At 35.7% G+C, this 18,001-nt stretch overlaps 2 protein-coding genes across 12 annotated transcripts in view; both read right to left on the bottom strand.

The window, feature by feature from the left end:
• LOC135847730 (uncharacterized) overlaps positions 1 to 18,001 on the bottom strand; it is a 151,895-nt gene that overhangs the window by 76,457 nt on the left and 57,437 nt on the right. The gene's annotated exons all lie outside the window — the stretch shown is intronic.
• Hey (Hairy/E(spl)-related with YRPW motif) lies at positions 3,492 to 17,039 on the bottom strand. The gene is made up of 3 exons (XM_065367861.1): positions 14,762 to 17,039; positions 12,119 to 12,336; positions 3,492 to 5,116 (listed from the first exon to the last, which is right to left on the bottom strand). Exons 1-3 carry the CDS (start codon positions 14,929 to 14,931, stop codon positions 4,362 to 4,364), a joined length of 1,143 nt encoding a protein of 380 aa, XP_065223933.1. The 5' UTR covers positions 14,932 to 17,039; the 3' UTR covers positions 3,492 to 4,361.

The following is an 18,001-nucleotide window of genomic DNA, read 5'->3' as shown; positions in this document are numbered from 1 at the left end:
ACAAGGCGCAATTTCATCGACTAGCCGCCGGGCTTTAGTCTACACTCGAAAGTCGAAGGCGCGATAGTTTTCCAAGACGATGATAAACGAGACTAGTAAAGTTTTACTTCTCCGAATATGACAGTTGATAAAAAATTTCTAACGTTGATACGAAATTTATACGGTCGCGGATACGTACGCTTTCTGGAGTAAATGAAATAAACTTTATATAGTTATTCGAGTGGTATAAGTATACGACTGGGGCAAACTTTACTACACACATATTATAAGCTGGGCGCGATGATGATGATGGTGGTGGTGGTGGTGAAGTTTACCAAGCTGAATGGATTTTCAAGATGTATCGTTCTTCGTCGGAGTCGAAATAAATATACGACGTTTGTTGGACGGGTTCGATTTCTCTCGTACACATTAAACGCGATATTGAAAACTTTGCTAGTGTTTTCAAAAAGGGTTAATGGTTTCACGTGATTGTGTTTGATGATACCGTTTCTATACAGCTTTTTTCGCCGCTACGGTGAATTTTGCGACATCGAAATTGAATTAGACGATGATCTTTAAGAATTTTATTTCTCATTTTGCGCGGAAAAATAATGTACTTACTTGTTTCGATGAAAATAATGTTGTCGAGCGTGTAATCTGCCTCGAGGGAACGTAAAATTACGTCTTTTACATTGATGCAAAAAAAAAAAATGTAGGTACGACTATGAAAATCAATAAAGAATGAAACCTTTCCAACATTTTGGCAAGAAATTGACTAATTTTTGAAATTTCTGCAAAGAAATGTCAAATTGTTACTTTTTCAAATTTTGGTAAAAAAAGCAGAACTCTGATAAGAGATTTAAATTAAGAAAATAATGTTTCAAATCAGAAGAAAGGTCTGAATTTCTTCAAGCCAAAAATTTTCTGAAACGTTGCTACGTAAGCTGAATTCGATTCAAAATGCATTAATTCCAACCAATCAAAATAAAAACTTGATGAAATGCTAAAAATCCGTCTAAAAATTGTCGATTCTCAATTATTTTTCATGTAAATATGACTAATTTTTTGGTAATTTCACCCAATTGTTTATAATTGACAAAATTTTCGCATTTGGAAATTAGATATGTACTAATTTTCAAAACGATTTCATAAAAAATGTTGTCGATATTTCGAAAAATTTTCGAAATTTGAGCTTTTTATAAACTTTTTCTCAGTCTGTTTTCAAGTAGATTCGTGACATTTTAAAATTCACTATCGACAATTGAAGATGACTCGTTCGCGAACGATTCGATCAGAATTCAGAGGCGAATAAATTCGATCGCGAAAGAATGAATCACCAATGACTAAAATCATATCAAAGATCATAGGACCTAAAAAATCGATTACAAAAATCCAAAATGATTAATTTGCGAACGATTCACTAGTTTCTAAGTGAATCATTCGCGAACGACTAAATAGTTTGGAAATCAAATCAGATTATACACCAATCGGAGCGAAACAACATTACTCTATCTCATCATTTAATCAACAAAAATTCTGAATGATTCGTTCGCGAACGACTCACCCAGATGAAAAATCGTTCGCGAACGAATGAATCACTGAAAAATCAAATTAAGAACAGTTGATAAATGATCAAACTTCACAAAAAAAAAATGGACTCCATTCGTTCGCGAACGATTTGCTCGCCATCAACAAATCATACTCGACGTAGTGAATCTTCAAAAAAGTGGAACTGATTCAATTTGAGAACGATTTTCTCAAAAACGATGAATCATTCGAGAACGATCAAATAACTTGAAAATTAAATCACATAGTGCATGATGAGACGAAACCAAACGTAATTCAATCTATCAATAAAACTTGTACTCGAGTCGTTCGCGAACGATTTTTTGATCTGAGCATGTCGTTCGCGAACGATTCACTCGTTCGATCGTTTGCGAGCGAATGAATCACTGAAAAATCAGAGACGACGATACATGACGAAACCTCACAATTTCGAACCTTTTCATCAATAATTGGGCTCCATTCGTTCGCGAACGATTTGCTCGGAATCCGAAGATCATTCGTGAACGACTATTAAATCATCACAAAATCGCGAATGAATGAATTACCAATACATCGGATCAGATGAAAAATTATACCATGAGTAATTCGACATCATTAATTTATCAATCTTCAGAAATTGGAGTGATTCGTTCAAGAACGATTCACTCAGAAATAATAAGTCATTCGAGAACGACCGAGTCTCTATAAAATCACATCACAAAGTGCAGGACGAGACGAAACGAATCATATTCAATTATCGACAAAAATTGTAAATGATTCGTTCGCGAACGACTCGTTCATTAGAAAAAAAATCGTTCTCGAACGAATAGATCACTGAAAAATCAAATCAGGTAAAGATAACATTACGAAACTAGACAGCTTTAATCCTATTGTCAAAAACTGGACTCTATTCGTTCGTGAACGATTTGTTCAGAATCGATAAATAATTCGAGAACGACTGAATCATTACTAAAATCGCGAATAAATGAATCACCAATATAATATCAGACTTGATGTATCGAGACTTTACATCATAATTCTACAAAAATTAGAGGCGATTCGATCCGAACCGAACGATTCATTCAGAAATTATGAATCATTTGAGAACGACTGAATCACACAAATCAAATGATCTACAATGAGATAACTTTTTTGATAAAAACCGTGAATGATGCATTCGCGAACGATTTGTTCGGACTCGATGAATCATTCGAGAACGACTGAATCACTACCAGATGAAATCTAGTGAAAGAGGATGTGGCAAAATTTGAATTTTTCAACTGGTACATCAGTAAGAATTTGAAGATGATTTGTTTGGGAATGATTTACTCGGAGATGAAAAAAATCGTTCGCGAATAAATGCATCGTTGATTAATCAAAGGCGAAGATGCCAAGACGAAAACTGATTTCATTAACGAATTGATGAATTACCTAATTATTTACAGGGAAAAATCACAAAAACCAGGACTTTTCAATGTTTCAGTAGAAGGGGGAGAAGGTCGAGTAAAACATTTTTTTTATTCAGAATTTTGTTCAAAATTGAGGGCTATGGTGATTCATGATGACTGATGACCCTCAGAGAATGTTGACATCTCATCATTTTGAAAATAGTTTTTTTTTTACAAAGATGACAATGAAGACGCATCCAGTTTTTTTCATCGTCCTTCACAAGTTGAGATTTTCAACTTCTGTTCTCAATTTGGAAAGTCGAGCCATCCCATTCGGAATTCAAATTAGAGCTTTTCAAATTTTATTTAGGCAGGTAATTATTTCAAATCTTCCATTTATTCTCTTCGAGGTTTAAAAACTATAAATGAAATCGAATGACCTAATTTCATTTTTTGAATCGTTAAACACAAATTCAAATCAGTACAGCACAAATCTCAAAATCACACGTTTTCTGCCCAGTTTTCCCTCCCTGCCACCCTTCAACAACTGACCCATTTTCAAAAAAATAAACAATAACCTCGATTTAAAAAAGTATAAAATTTTATTACAAAATGAAATACGAAAGAGAAGGAAAAATAAATACAACATATAAAAATAAATGACTAAGCATGAAAATGAATTTCATAATTGACGTCCGACTTGAACTAATAATAAATTTATAAATTAATAACTTTGGTAAACAAAATAATTATACCGATTACATAAATGCACACAACACACATCAAACGTTGATAAATTGAAAATAAAAGACGAAATAAATAATGCAAAAGAAAGTACACAATGAAGGAAATTAAAAAATCGGTGGACTCGAATATCTCTACAATAAACAGTATGACGAAAATAAATAAGTAGGTACTATAAAATAGATATAAAAAATTGAATTTTTCTACCAAAAAAGAAAAAAAATGAGATCAGTCTGTGAGGCATTTCGATGAATTCACAATTCACAACCGTAATTTAAATAATTTTAATTAAGCTCGATTAATTCTCACGAAAAAAAAGGAGGGTGTTTGTAGGTACTTCGATAATGAAAGGGGAAACAGAGTAGTACGTGAATTTATACTCGTATTATACAGTAGTAGGTACGCAGAAGGAGTATTCGAGTGATAAGAATTGAGAAACACGTTACTTTCGTAACGCTTTTAGAATACGGTATGAAAATTCACACCTGTTTTCTTCTACATAGGTACTTTTTTGTACTATAGGTATCGCAGTTCACTACAACAATTGCATTTCCTGTTCTTAGAAAGCAGGAAAAACGGTTATATATTTTTTTTTCAGCGTAACGAGAATCTGACTCGACAGTTACACGTAGTTTTACGTACGTACATTTATACGATAAACACAACACAGCTCGAAAATTCGAAATCGACTTAGAGATAAATCTTTCAATAAGCTACTTCAGCACCCCACGGTCGGTAGGGTTTGGACACGGCGGAATCGTGTCCGCCTTGATTATAAGGATGTTGCTGCATATGCTGCGGATGATGGTACAAGTCCATCGTCGGATGTTGATGGACATTATGATGCAGATAGTTGTAACTATCCATGCTCGAAGAGGAGACGGTAACCAACGGCGTAATGGTAGTGTTGGAGGACGAAGATGATGGGGCCACCGCCGACGGAGAACCCTCCAAGGTGGTTTGATTATCGTAGGAACTATTCAGCGAATGCGACGTATTCGACGAGCTCATCGTGTGCGAGCTATTCATACCTAGAGAAGAACTATTTAACGACGACGATCCGGAGGATGAATTTAGACTAGTATTGTGTAAGCTTAGACCGCTAGGCGGAGGAGGTATCGGAATCGGTATAGGAGGAGGTGGTGGCCTGTGTAAATGGTGACTGCTGCCTATGGGCGAAAGAGGCGAACTCGATTGGTGATACGGTTGACTAGTATTGGAGGCGACGTTGCTGCCTGGCGGAGGCCCGCTCGGGTACCATGGGCTTTGCTTCGAGGCTAATTCTTTTTGAGCAGCGTAGCCGTGTAGGTGGCTCATCAGACGCATTCGCAAAGGGTCTTGGATATCGAGACCTTCGACCGTCACTAGGTATCGGGCTACTTCGGCCGCGCATTCTTGGAATCCCATGTTGTGGTAGTCGACGGCGAATTTGCCCGGATCGTAGGCCAAAGCGTTCATACCTGCGAAGCAACAAAAATCAGAGTGAAATTAGCATTGTTACAGAAAAGTTCAATTGGAGAAAAAATTGAGTGAAAAGTTGACTAGGAAATAGAAGAAGTTACAGGAAACTGTGTGAGTGTGATCAAAAATGTTGTAGTTGATTGAAATTAGAAGTGTAAAACACTTCGTATTTAATAAAACACGAATTCCTTCCATTTCGAGATTCCTTTTGACCAAAAAACTGAAATAATACTTTAATCGTATCTGAGATGTCCAGATCTTGAGACAAACTGAAGGGGAGGGGGGAGGGGTAAAAATTCTGAAAAATTTGGAAATCAGTATTTTAGTAATTTTTAGACATCAGCATCACATGGATTAGTTACCTCGACCAGCACCCCCCCCCCCAAAAGCGAGCAACAAAGAACGATTTCAACCTCACGAACTCTATCCAAAGAGATTCATGTAAACCAAAATTTTTTAAAGAAGAAAATTGGGCTTATTTTCCTGTTTTTTGGATTAAAAAAAGTAAAAATCCATGATCCTGGGTTTATTCTACATCAACTCGAACCAGAAATGAAACTGACACCCCCCCCCCCCCAATGTTGGTTATTTTGCTTCAAAGTTCTATAATTTTTCATCTTCTTAGCAAAACAGATCTCAACAGCTTCAAGAGGTGGGGGAGGGAGATGGGAGGGGGTAAAAATTATAAAATGAAGTGAAGAGTGCTGATATGTAATTTGAGTGCCCTCCGCTTAAACATCAGCTCATTTCTTTGATTCAACCCCCTCCCCTTCTCATCATTGCCTTTGAACATGGTAAATTGCCACAAAAATTAAAAATAACATGTGACCAATCACTTATCAGACTTTTGAGGGCGTTGAGTTCAAAATTTCACAATGTCCCCCAGCTCCATAATTTTGAAAAAAAAAATCGAAATCAAGAGTGTTCTTTACATTTAACGCTTCGAGTGTCCCTTCTAGTTTCCCATTTTGAAAAAACTGATGGATGAGGGAGGAAGAGGATACAACAAGACGTTGAATCCAGAGATTTGTGCCATTTCTCACATCTACAAAGAGAAGGGGAATGGAGAGAAATAATTTTGAAATGAGGACATGAATTAGGATCGGTTCTGTCCATTTCTTTTTCTTTTCTTTCCCCTATTTCAAGCAATGTTTCAGGACTTGGATGAACAATTTTTTCTCATGAAAAATAATTTAGAAAAAATATAGCATTATTCAGAAAATTTTCCAAAAATTTGTATGCAGGTTTAAAGCAAATTTCAACCCCCCCCCCCAAAAAAAAAACTTTCAAACAGCATAATTTTGAACAATTTTTGAAAAATTTCATCAAATTTTGCCTTTTATTCTTATTAATTTTTTTTGAAAACAAATTTTGTATTTTTCGATCAAAATGACCGCATTTAGAAGAAAGTTTGACCAACAACGATAAAAGAAACAAAAAAAATGTTGATTTTCGGTAAGTTTTACCAAAAAAAGTAACTTCAAAAATCACAATTTTCATTTTTTTTGTTTTTTCAAAAAATTGACTTTTTTCCATTATTTTTTTGTTATTGTTTTTGCAACACTCCTCGATTTCAAGATAGAAAACTATAAATATTTGCAAGTTCATTTTGAAACCAACTCATGATGCTCTCAAAATGAAATTTTCAAAAAGATTCCCCAAATGTTTCCATCTTGAATCACGATTTTTCTCAATTTTCTACTCCTACCCTTTCGTTTGATTACTCGAGGAAACATCCTCTTGCTCCCTCCTCTCACCTCTCACCCCAAAAAATGCTAAATTTACTCTATTTTTCACTTCGAGTCTCTTCGATCAGAAAAACTTGGAAAACATATCAATTTAAAAATTTTTTTTGCAATGGTTCCCAAATGAATCTCAATTATAAGTATCAAGTATTTCTGGACTTTTTCAAAACCTCGTCTTTCCTCAAAGTTTCTCCAGCGCCCCCCCCCCAACTCATTAAAAACCCATACTGATTCATCAACTTTTGTACCTTCGAACTGAAAACATGTTATGTTTGGGGGATTTTGCAATGGTACCCAAACGAATTTAGATATTAAATTTCTCCACTTTTTCTAGACCTCTTCTCTTTTCCTTTCATAGTTGAAATTCTTCCGGCCCCTCCCCCTCCTCTCACAAAAAAAAACAACAAAAATCGTCTAATTTACAAAATTACCTTCAGTGCCTTTGAATTGAAAAATCTTTTTTTTTGAAATTTTGCAATGGGATCTGAAAAATTTGAATTTCTCCAGTCTACTTCTCACCTTTTTTCTCTGTCTCTAAATTTTTAGAGTTGTGCCCCCCTCCCAATCCAATCTCATTTCTGGCATTTTTGACAAAATTTCTCCAACAAAAATAACGTATTTTTTTTCAATTCTACACAACTTCGAACCAGAGAATAATCTGTACACAATCGCAAACAGCCCAAAAACCAACCCTCCCTCCCTCACTTTCCCTCTCTTCTGATTTGAATAAAATCGAAAACGTTTTCCACTGTTTGCAACTTTGAGGACTTTTAATTAGAAGACCATTACCTACACAATTCAAACCGGCTCTTGTACTCGTACCTCGCATTGAACTACACCAAGTCTAATTATTACTCACGAGGGGGAGGTAACGAGGCAGAAGGGTGGAGGGGAAATACTACACATACGTTGTACTACTATAGACGAGTAGTATATGAGTATTTGTACGTATTTCGTGAAAAAAAAAAGAGGGCAGATGTTTCGCGTACAATAATAATACCGATATATCCGCGCGTATAATACCATCACGTTACACCTTGTTTCTTTTTTTTTTTACGACGGGTAATCCCTCCCCCTTGAATAAGTACATACATATGAAATATACGCGAGGGGTATTACTCGTACTATGTACTACTACTACTACGCAGCTCCAACTCGTTTTCAGTTTACTTTCCCACGAGTAGCGATGCCAATGGTGATGGTGATGCCAATAGCTTTATAGCGGGCTCTTGTGAACCGGCACCAGTCCATCCGTCACGCTTTTTTTTTTTTATTCCTCTCTTCTGCTGTAATAACCCTTTGAGAGAAGCTTTCGTCGACCGAAAAAAAAAACGCACCAACAGGTAAAGTGGTTGGAATACTCGTCGTAGAATTTGGCAGCAATGGCGCAGCATTTGACCATCGATCCCTCTCATGTCCAGAAGTATAGTAATGGTAACGCGCCGTTAAATACGATTTAGTGAAAACCTGTGCTGTGTTGTTTGTAGGTAATGCGTGGGAATGAGGAAAAAAATCGTACAATGACGAAAAAAAAAATCACTACAATCATCGTCCAGTCTATTTGGTTCGACGTGTAGCGTATAATCGCGTATATACAGTTGGTCATCTCGTATACATTTCAAAGCGTTAAATGTTTCTCAGCTGTGTGCAGCCCTGAGCACCCATAACGTACAATACCGATCATCGGTCACAATGACAAAATAAAAATAAAATGACTCGGCATTTTTTTCCTCCTCGACCACAGAAGCAGCCCAGAGACAACGACGATCCGACTCACACACTCATACAGCACAACAAAACACTCACTCGTGTGATGGAATCCGCGCACATCAACGACCAAGATACGATATCGATTCGCGCGGTCACTCATTATATTCTCATTACAAGTACGTACGATCATCGATGACTTCAGCAGCAGCTCTCTCATCACACCTGCCTCGATTAACAACCATTTAAAGACCCCTATTTTTGTATCATCAACAAAACGGAAGTGTAAACTGTACAGTCATATGTTCTGGTCAACTCGTCGTGAGAATATTTCTTCGTCCTATATATCTCTCTCGCTCCCCCTCCTACCCTCATTTATACGCATTCGGACGTGCTACAAATGCTGCAACAGGTGTCCCTTGCCTTATACGAGTATAACATAGCGTAGCTGAGCCCTGACAACCCTTATGGCCTGGCAATGGCGATGTGGTGTAGTTTTAGTTTTTTTTTTACAACTCTTCGATTTTCGTGTGCTCATCTCTCTCTCTCTCTCTGGCGAATTCCCCTCTCACTTTACCTACTACGACGACGATGCCGTTTTAATTCATTTTTTGCTCTCGTGTACCTTACTACCTGCACCTTGGCGACGAGTAATTTTTTTCAATTAAATAACATCGTACGTTAATTCTATCTTCGGTTCACTCCGCTGTACCGTGTGTTTTCCCTGGCTTAAAATTTACAATCGGCTTGTTTCCGCGTATAATGTTTATTTTTTTCCTTTGGGCATTTCGCTGGCTGGGAAAATATTTTGTTGTTTTTTTTCGTTCTCTTTTTACAGGTACCCCGATGTGGGCCAGGAAGATGTAGCACGTACATTGATCTTCTCTTCGTCCTCGAATGAACTTTTACAGGGGTAATTTATTTTTTAGGTCGATTTACTAACGTCGAGTGTATTTTTTTTTCTAGTCGAGGGCAATGTTTTGATCGGTGAAAATTACGAAATCTTTTTAAGTTTTATTTTTTTTACTTCGGATTTTCTGAATAAACTTTTTCAGGTATTTTGGCTTTATTACCAATAAAATTTGTTCTCTCCCTTCATTTCTTTCAAAACTTGCCCATTTTCTGAAATATAAATAACTAATTTATAAAAATTGTTAAAAAGGCCCAAATTTTGTGAATTTGTGGAAATCGGTCCACGAAACAATGAAAATCTCAGTTCGAGTGCTTCGATCGATAGCGAATTTTCAAACATGGAAAAAATTTGAGTAATCAATAAATCCACCCCCTCACACCTCACCACCAAAAATTCAAATGGTTTAGTGGATTTTTGGTGAATTTTTTGACAAATTTTCAAACAAGTTGTTGATACATATCACAAATTTTTGGCAAAATTAGCTGACAAAATGATGAAAATTTCAGGTTTTACACTTCACACAATTTTTTTTCAAGTGTACATGCTTCTCCAGATAATTACCAAAAGTCTCAAGAGCTTAAGTAAATTTTTGGCCAATTTTTGAAAACTTGGAAAAATTCAAGAAAATTGTCAACAACACGAATTTTGGAAAATAAGCCCATAAAATTATGAAAACCTCAAGTCTTACGATTTGCTTCTGCAAGTCCATAATCTCAAACTTAATAATACCTTCACTTTCACCCCCTCCTCACCCTGCTCTCTTCAGATAATCCTCAAAATACGTATTTGACGCTTCGGTGGATTTCAGGTAAATTTTTCGAAATTCAAAGCAAAATCCAGAAAACTGACCCACGAAAAATAATGAAAATCTCAGATCTAATGATGAGCTTTGTTTATGAAATTCAAATTTAACGAGAATAATATCACCTTTTACATCTCCTCCCTTCTCTTCCTTAAATGATCAATAAAAATTTTAGCTTCGGTACACATTGAGAGCATTTTTAAAAATTCATAAACACTCGAAAGACTTTTTTTCAACTCGAGAACAACCACTTTCAAGCCAGCTGGAGCCTTCGACGAGTTTTGAATTACCCAATAAACGCCAATCATTGTTTAAGATACCACAGTTCACATTTTGGCCCTTCCAGAGCAATATTAAATTCATGGAGAAAATTGATAACTTGCTAGAATCCTCTAAATGGTCCCAAAAATACTTGTTTTCGAGCTTCAGCGCCAAAATGAAGTATGTAATCATTCAAACCAAATTATTGCATCAGAAAAAAGTTCGTGAAAAAAATTAAAATTCATCATGAAGAAATGTTTACTCAAATTCTTGATTTTTTTCAAAAAGTCACCAAATTCCCGAAAAAGAAATTCAGTGTCCAAAATTTTGTCAACAGACTGAATTAATGGAATAGAAAAGGTGAAAAAACTGTTGTTTTTTTTTGCAAAATTCCAATTGACAAAATTTCAAAAATCTCAATATGAGAATTTCATCACAGCACTTTTTCAAAATTTTTGTACAACTCCTGATGAAATATTTTTCACTTTCACCTCCTATATTTTCTTCCCCTAAAAAAATGGGAACGATGACGATATTATTTTAATATTCTCTAATCCAGAAAAATGTCATAAATACGATGAAAAATCATTAAAATCAAAAAAAAAAGTTATTACACTACAGACTCGGTTTAAAATACGTATTTCTTTGAAAATGATGGGATCTTGATTGCAAAAAAAAAAGTCGTTTTTCGACTAGTTCAATAAAAATAGAACAGATTTTTTTGGAACCCGTAGAAAATTTACAACAAACATTTTTTAAATAATTTTTTTCATCGTTTCTCTTCTCACTATTTTTCAAAGCCATGATTTTTCATCTATTTTACAGACCAACTCGGACTTATTTTTAGGAAAAATTAAGAATTTCGATTCAATTTTTCAATTTATTTTATCAAAAGATACTGAATCAATTTTTTTTCTTTTTTTTGAACTGAAATGAAAGTTTTACATTTGAAAAAAAAAAGAACACGTCAATAATACTGAAAAATGCGTTAGCTCCTATTCAAAAAATATTTTCCATGTCTACGTCCAATAACTGAGAACGAAGAGAAAAAAATCTCATTACTTTCATTTCAATTAATTTTTTTCCAAAGTCGAAATCATCTGTATACCTACCTACGAAAAGATATTAGATAGAAAATTTCCAAAACAGAAATCCTGATTTTTTTTCTCGAAAAACCCAAGTCGATTATTAAAATGAGAAAATTCGAAACAACTTATTCGAACGGTTTTTAAAAGTTATTTTTGCGTACGTATTATCCGGATTTAAACACGCCGAGGCGTAGGTTCGTTCGAATAAAATCTCGTACCAACGACCGATTTCTCTCGCATTGAAAACACGAGAGAGAAATATTTAAAAGCTGGAGGATCCGTATTCGAATTAAAATCATTTTTCAATATCTTCACTCGACGAACAGAGATATTAAATTTTCGACTGCGATGAAAAAGGTCACACAGAAAATCTCCCAAAGGTTATTGACACGATCACATCCCACACAGTAAGTAAAAATATAAAAAAGGAAAAGGAGACAAAAAACACGAGAAAGTAAAATGGTCAAATGAAGTCAAACACTTACCTTTGGCGTGCAGCACTTTTAGATGGTCGACGGTCATTTGTAGAATTTCGGCTTTTTCTAATTTAGCCGAACCTTGTTTTTCGTACGCTGTCGGAACCAATCTTCGCAATTCGGACAGACTTGTGTTTATTCTGTCTCTTCTGCGTTTCTCTATTATACCTCTACGTTTTTTTCGACTGAGCATTTGACAACTATCTGCGTCACCGGGGGATGAACACCTGTGTAAAAGCACCGTAAATAGGTTAATTGGAGTCGACTTTGTCGGATTTTTTTTCCTCATTCGAGTAAATTAAAGGGTATTCCACGGTAAGATAGGTGAAATGGCCCTGTTAGTGTTCCTAGATTTGGAAAATTATAATGGATTATTGTTGGGTACCTCCAATGAAAATTTTCGAGCGGAATTTCCGCCCCCAACCCACCCCCCTTGGACAGTATAGCCAAAAAACGTGTTTTTTGGGAGAAAAATTCTGTATCCGTGAGAAGTGAATAGAAAATTCTGGTACCACGCAGAATATGTTGGGGAAGCCTGGGCCTTTCAACATGATTTTTTCAAAAATTTTCATCATAGTGGTGGGGGTAAAATTGACAAAAGAAAACTTTGAACCGCCACAGCTCCGGGCTGTATGGTTTATCCTAAAAACTGTTTTCGCCAAAATGTGTCTTTTTACAAGTACTTTTTTCCAATCAATCCATAAAATTGAAATTTTGTCTAAAAAAGGCTCATATTTGCAAAAAAAAAACCTGAAAAATACGTGTTTTCTGCGTTTTTTTGCAAAATTATGCCAAATATGCAAAAAATGTACAGAACAAAAAATGTTAAGCGTCAAATTTTACCCAAGAGAACGTGGTCAAAAAGGTTGTCAAAACGCTCATCTACTGTGCTAAGCGCGCGCACACACCGCATCTTTGCTACAAAGTCGACATGAGATGCGAGGTACATCCTATTATGGTACCTGCACTTTCTGATAATGCAAAAAATCGCCACCGCGAACTTTGCCAAAAATTCCTGATTTTGCCAAAATTATCAAAAAAGTCTCGTTTTCGTCAAAATTTAAAAAAAAAAAATCCTCACTTTTGTCGAAATTGTCAAAAAAGGCATTGACCATTTCCGCATAAACAGAATGTTTTGGAAAAATTGCCAAGAAAAGGTCTTTGCCTACAATTATATTGTCAAAAAATTACAACTTGCTGACAATTTTGACAAAAAGCAGAAGTTTTGAAAATTTTGGCTGAAAGCAAAGTTTTTTTTTTTTTACAAAATTCAGTATGAATTCATTTTGGCAAAAAATTCTTTTTTTTCATCAAAAAAATTGATTTCAACAACGATTTGACAAAAAAAAAAGGATTTTTTTGAACATTTTGGCAAAAAGCAGAAGTTTTTTTGGCAATTTTTACAAAAGTTAAGAGTTTTTTATAATTTTGACAAAAAATGAAACTTCTTTACAATTGTCACATAAACGAGACTTTTTTGACAATTTAGGCAAAAACAGAACTTCGCACACAATTCTGGCAAAAAACATAACAAGGACTTCTTAGGATAATTTTGGCAAAAGCAGGAATTTTTGAAATTTTTGCTCCTACCTAACAAAATTTTTTGGTCATTTCTGCGAGAAATATTATTTTGTCAAAAACGTAGAACTTGCTGACAATTTTGACAAAGAGCAGAAGTTTTGAAAAATTTGACTAAAAGCAGAACTTTTTTTTACAATACCTTATGTACGTACTTATTTTTGCCTTGGCAACAGGTTTTTTTGAACATTTCGGCACAAAGCAGGAATTTTTTGGCAATTTTTACAAAAGTTATGAGTTTTTGATAATTTTGACAAAAAAAGAACTTCTTTATAATTTTGACATAAACGAGACTTTCTTGACAATTTAGGCAAAAAGACAATTCTGACAAAAAAAATTTCAAGACTTTTTAGGAAAGTTTTGACAAAAGCAGTTATTTTCAAAATTGCTACCAACAAAGTTTTTTGGTCATTTTTGCAAAAAAAATGACTTTTTTGATAACGTCAAAAAAAATGTATTTTTCAACAATTTTGGCAAAAAACAGGACTTTTTTGGATATTTTAACAAGAGTTGAGATTTTTTATAATTTTTTCAAAAAAGAAACTTCCGTACAATTTTGGCAAAAATGATTCTTTTTTGACAATTTTTCTGGCTAAGTATAAAAATTTTTAAAACATTTTTGCAGAGAACATTGTGCTTTTTTTGCTATTTTTACAAAAAAGTTGATATTTTTTTAATAATTTTGGCAAACAGCAGGGCTATTTTTACAAAAAAATGTAGACTATCATTTTTTGATAACGTGATAAGATTATTTTTCGACAATTATGGCCAAAAACACTGTGTTTTTTGACAATTTCGACAAAAGTGAAGATTTTTTGAATAATTTTGACAAAAACGAGACTTTTTTGACAATTTTGGCAAAATCAGGAATTTTTGGCAAGTTCGCGGTGGCGATTTTTTGCATTATCAGAAAGTGCAGGTACCATAAGAAAATTTTCATTCGAGGTACCCAATAATCCATCAAAATTTACCAAATCTGGGAACAGGGCCATTTCGCCTATCTTACCGTGGAATACCCTTTTTTTTTAGAGCACTGTAAGGAAAAGAAGGTCTTCTAGATTTCTATGTACTTACGGTTCCTTGTTGGATTCTTCGGAAAACACATCGTCGCAATCTTCGGTCTCGCTGTGAGATCTCTTGAAGGATTGCCTGCCGGACGGCGGTAGTGAGGCCGATGTACCCCACGGGTATCCCCAATACAGAGGATTCTGTGCATCGGACGGTGGCGCCGGTTCGAGGGGCATCGAACCCCCCTTCGGTACAACGACACGCCACAGGATTACGAGAAAATTCGCGACGACAACACCACACGTTTCTTGTTACGGTATTTCGAGCACCGAGAGGATGGACGGATGCGCGAAAATATCTTAAGTATAAAAAGACCACAATCACAACAACACAAAACACACGTAGCGCACGTAAACACACGCGACTAAGAAAGGCGTCTGAGGTACACGTGCCTGAGGAGGCGGCGATATCTCAATAAAAATTTTCTTAAGTTCCGGCCGGGCAATTAAAAAAAAAAAAGGCGACCGACGTCTCTTATCACAATTATTATTTAACGCACAGACGCTGTCGCACACGATAAGGAGCTCGTACGCGACGTCTTCGGCTTCGGTACGTGTCCGTTGCAGACGCACAGGCGCGTGGTCCTAGAATGACGCATGTCTGGACGCGCGTACCGTCGAAACGTGTCCTGCGTACGGTAGCCGACAATGGAACATGCGTTCGAGAGTGGGGCTCCAATGTAACCGTTTACCAAGCCGCCGCCTCCGCCCCGCCACGTGGGTACCCTCTCGTCGGTATCCTGGGAAAATTATATACTCGTATGTAGGTACTACTAGGTACCCGACTTCTCCAGCTCCAGCGCTCCTGTTGACTCGAGCCGCGTACCCCATCTCTTTCAATACTACATATATTGGTCAACCGAACACAAGAAACACAACAAGAGATGAAACTGACAAATATAAAAGGGGTGCAGGGCGAACGATGAACGAGGGGAACGTATAGAAAAGGGAGAGAGAGAGAGAGAGAGAGAGAGAGAGACCGTATCTTTATTATTATTATGTGTATTACGATTAGTTCACACGGAGCGCAGCGGCGGCTGCTGGAGTGCTGGAGAAGCGCTAAAAACACGCGTGTACTATATGTATACGAGTATGTGTATGTGGCCGAAGTCGCCTGCGTCTGCGTCTGCGACTACGACAATCGCCACTCGCGGTTTTCAGGGCAGCCGCCTTGCGGTCTCATGCCTTCTTATAAGCTGTTGCATTCACGTTCACGAAATAGGTTTTTTTTCTTTCTCACCTCTTACTGGTACACGTGCTCGGACACGCGTCGTAGTGAAGAAATTTTCCAAAGAGGCACAGGTGCCTCAAAATACCATCACGAGGCGAAATTCCAGAACCCGAACCCCTACCCCTCTCTCCAGCAGCGTCCCTGTCACAAAATGCACGAAATTTGGATTTTTGGCAATATCACGAGAAAAGTAAACATTGAATTCAACTGCTGTTCGAGTTTACTTCCGGATATTGGGAAATTTACGGAATTTCACTACCTACCTACTATTCGTTTGGACTAAGTTTTTTATGTACCAAGTTGAGTAATTTTTTAAGCAATTCGTCAATTTCAATGAGTTTTATGCCAGTTTAAAGAAACAAGTCTTCTACATACCTTCGATTACTACAAATTAGATCATTTAATTATCAAGATTTTCATGCCAAATCACCAACACATGGTTTACTTGGACTTGAAATCCTCGTTTTTTGGAAAATTGAAGAAGCCAATGAGAGCTTGGCAGGTACCGAATCAAAAAAAACCTGATATTGGTATTTGGGGCACCCAAAAGCGTAGTAAACCATATGTCACGCAATATCTTCAATTTTCAGGAAATTTTGGGGCCCAATGGGGATGTTGGAGGGGCTGAAATGAAGAAAAATGAGTTGAAATTTTTGTATTCAGCGTTCTCGAAACCATTTGACACAATATGCTACACCAGGCATCATACCCAAATTTTTCTAAAAAAAAGTGACTTTAGTGACTTTCATCAGTGAAAAAAGTGACCAATTTTTTTTAAATTCCAGCGTTCAGGAGAGCAAAAAATCGAAAAACAAAAGCAAAAAAACGTTCAATATCTCACCTAAAAACTATTACTTTATTCTCCAGTCTGGCCCCACCGGAAAATCCGTTTTTTTTTAAATGTGAGAACGAGTACTTAGCTCATTTCTTTATTTTTAAAATTTTAGAATTTGAATGATGTTTTTTTGAAGGAAGTTGATTTTGAAAATGAAAAAAGACAGGCCTAATCGAGGGCGAAAGCTCTTGAAAATTTGTATTTTGAGAGGCATAAAAACGATGTTTTTTGGTGAGAAATTTTTTTTTTGGCTTCAGTACTTGATTTTAAAAAAAATAAATTTTCATCTTTATTTTGAAAAAGAAAAGAAAACAAGCCCGAGCGAAGCGAGGGCAAAAGCTTTCGAAAATTGATGTTTCGAAAAGTAAAAATTTGTGTTTTTAATATTCTGAAATTGTTTAATAAAGAAAATTCGCATAAAACCCTTCGAAAATGAGTAAAAACAAGATAATTTGGATTAAAAACGGTTTTTTGTTTAAAAAACGAAAAAAAAAATCAAAAAAGTGACTTTTTTGGGGAGAAAAGTGATCAATAGTGACTTTTTGATGAAAAAAGTAACCAAAAGTGACCAAGTCACTATAAAAGTGACTCAGTAAGATGCCAGGCCTGCTACACAATATTTGACTTTTCTCACATTTTGATCAAAATTTTAGGGCTCTGTACACCCCCCCCCCCACTCCACCTTATGAATATCGTAAAAATACATGCTATCTGTTTTTGGGACGGGGGAATTAAGTATGAAGATCTTGCCCCGAAATTTTACAAGCTTTTCAAAAATGCTCAACTTTCAACTTTTGAAATTGTCGGCGAATATTTTATAGGCCACTCTCACTACCTTACAAAACTTCTTCAAAACACAGGAAAAAGTACCAACACACGTAGAAAGAAAAAAACAATTGTAAAAAATCATGAAATTGTCATTAATTAAAATGATGAAATTGAAAAATTAAATTTTCCAAAAAATATGCACGAAAAAACATTGTAAATATGACATAAAATATTCTAAAAAGCATTAAAAACACCAGTACCACCAAAAAAACTTATGAAACTACAGTAAAATTTGGAAAAAATTGACAAAAAATTGCGTCAAGCATCATTGAAAAAAAAACCTCCACAACCAAAAAAAATCATCAGAAACATCGTAGGCAAGGCTCAAAAAATTATGAAATTTCAGTAAAATT

The sequence above is a fragment of the Planococcus citri genome, chromosome 5 (genome assembly GCF_950023065.1).
Source record: "Planococcus citri chromosome 5, ihPlaCitr1.1, whole genome shotgun sequence".
Lineage (NCBI taxonomy): Eukaryota > Metazoa > Arthropoda > Insecta > Hemiptera > Pseudococcidae > Planococcus > Planococcus citri.
The sequence above is the reverse complement of the archived record's forward strand: the minus strand, read 5'-3'. Positions and strand labels throughout refer to the sequence as shown.

Excerpts from the sequence above, each read along its gene's own strand:
- Hey (XM_065367861.1), bottom strand. The coding sequence starts at position 14,931 with ATGCCCCTCGAACCGGCGCCACCGTCCGATGCACAGAATCCTCTGTAT. Across the intron at positions 12,337-14,761 it reads GAAGAATCCAACAAGGAACC|GTGTTCATCCCCCGGTGACG; the intron begins GTAAGTACATAG and ends GCTTTTACACAG. Across the intron at positions 5,117-12,118 it reads AAAAGTGCTGCACGCCAAAG|GTATGAACGCTTTGGCCTAC; the intron begins GTAAGTGTTTGA and ends GTTGCTTCGCAG.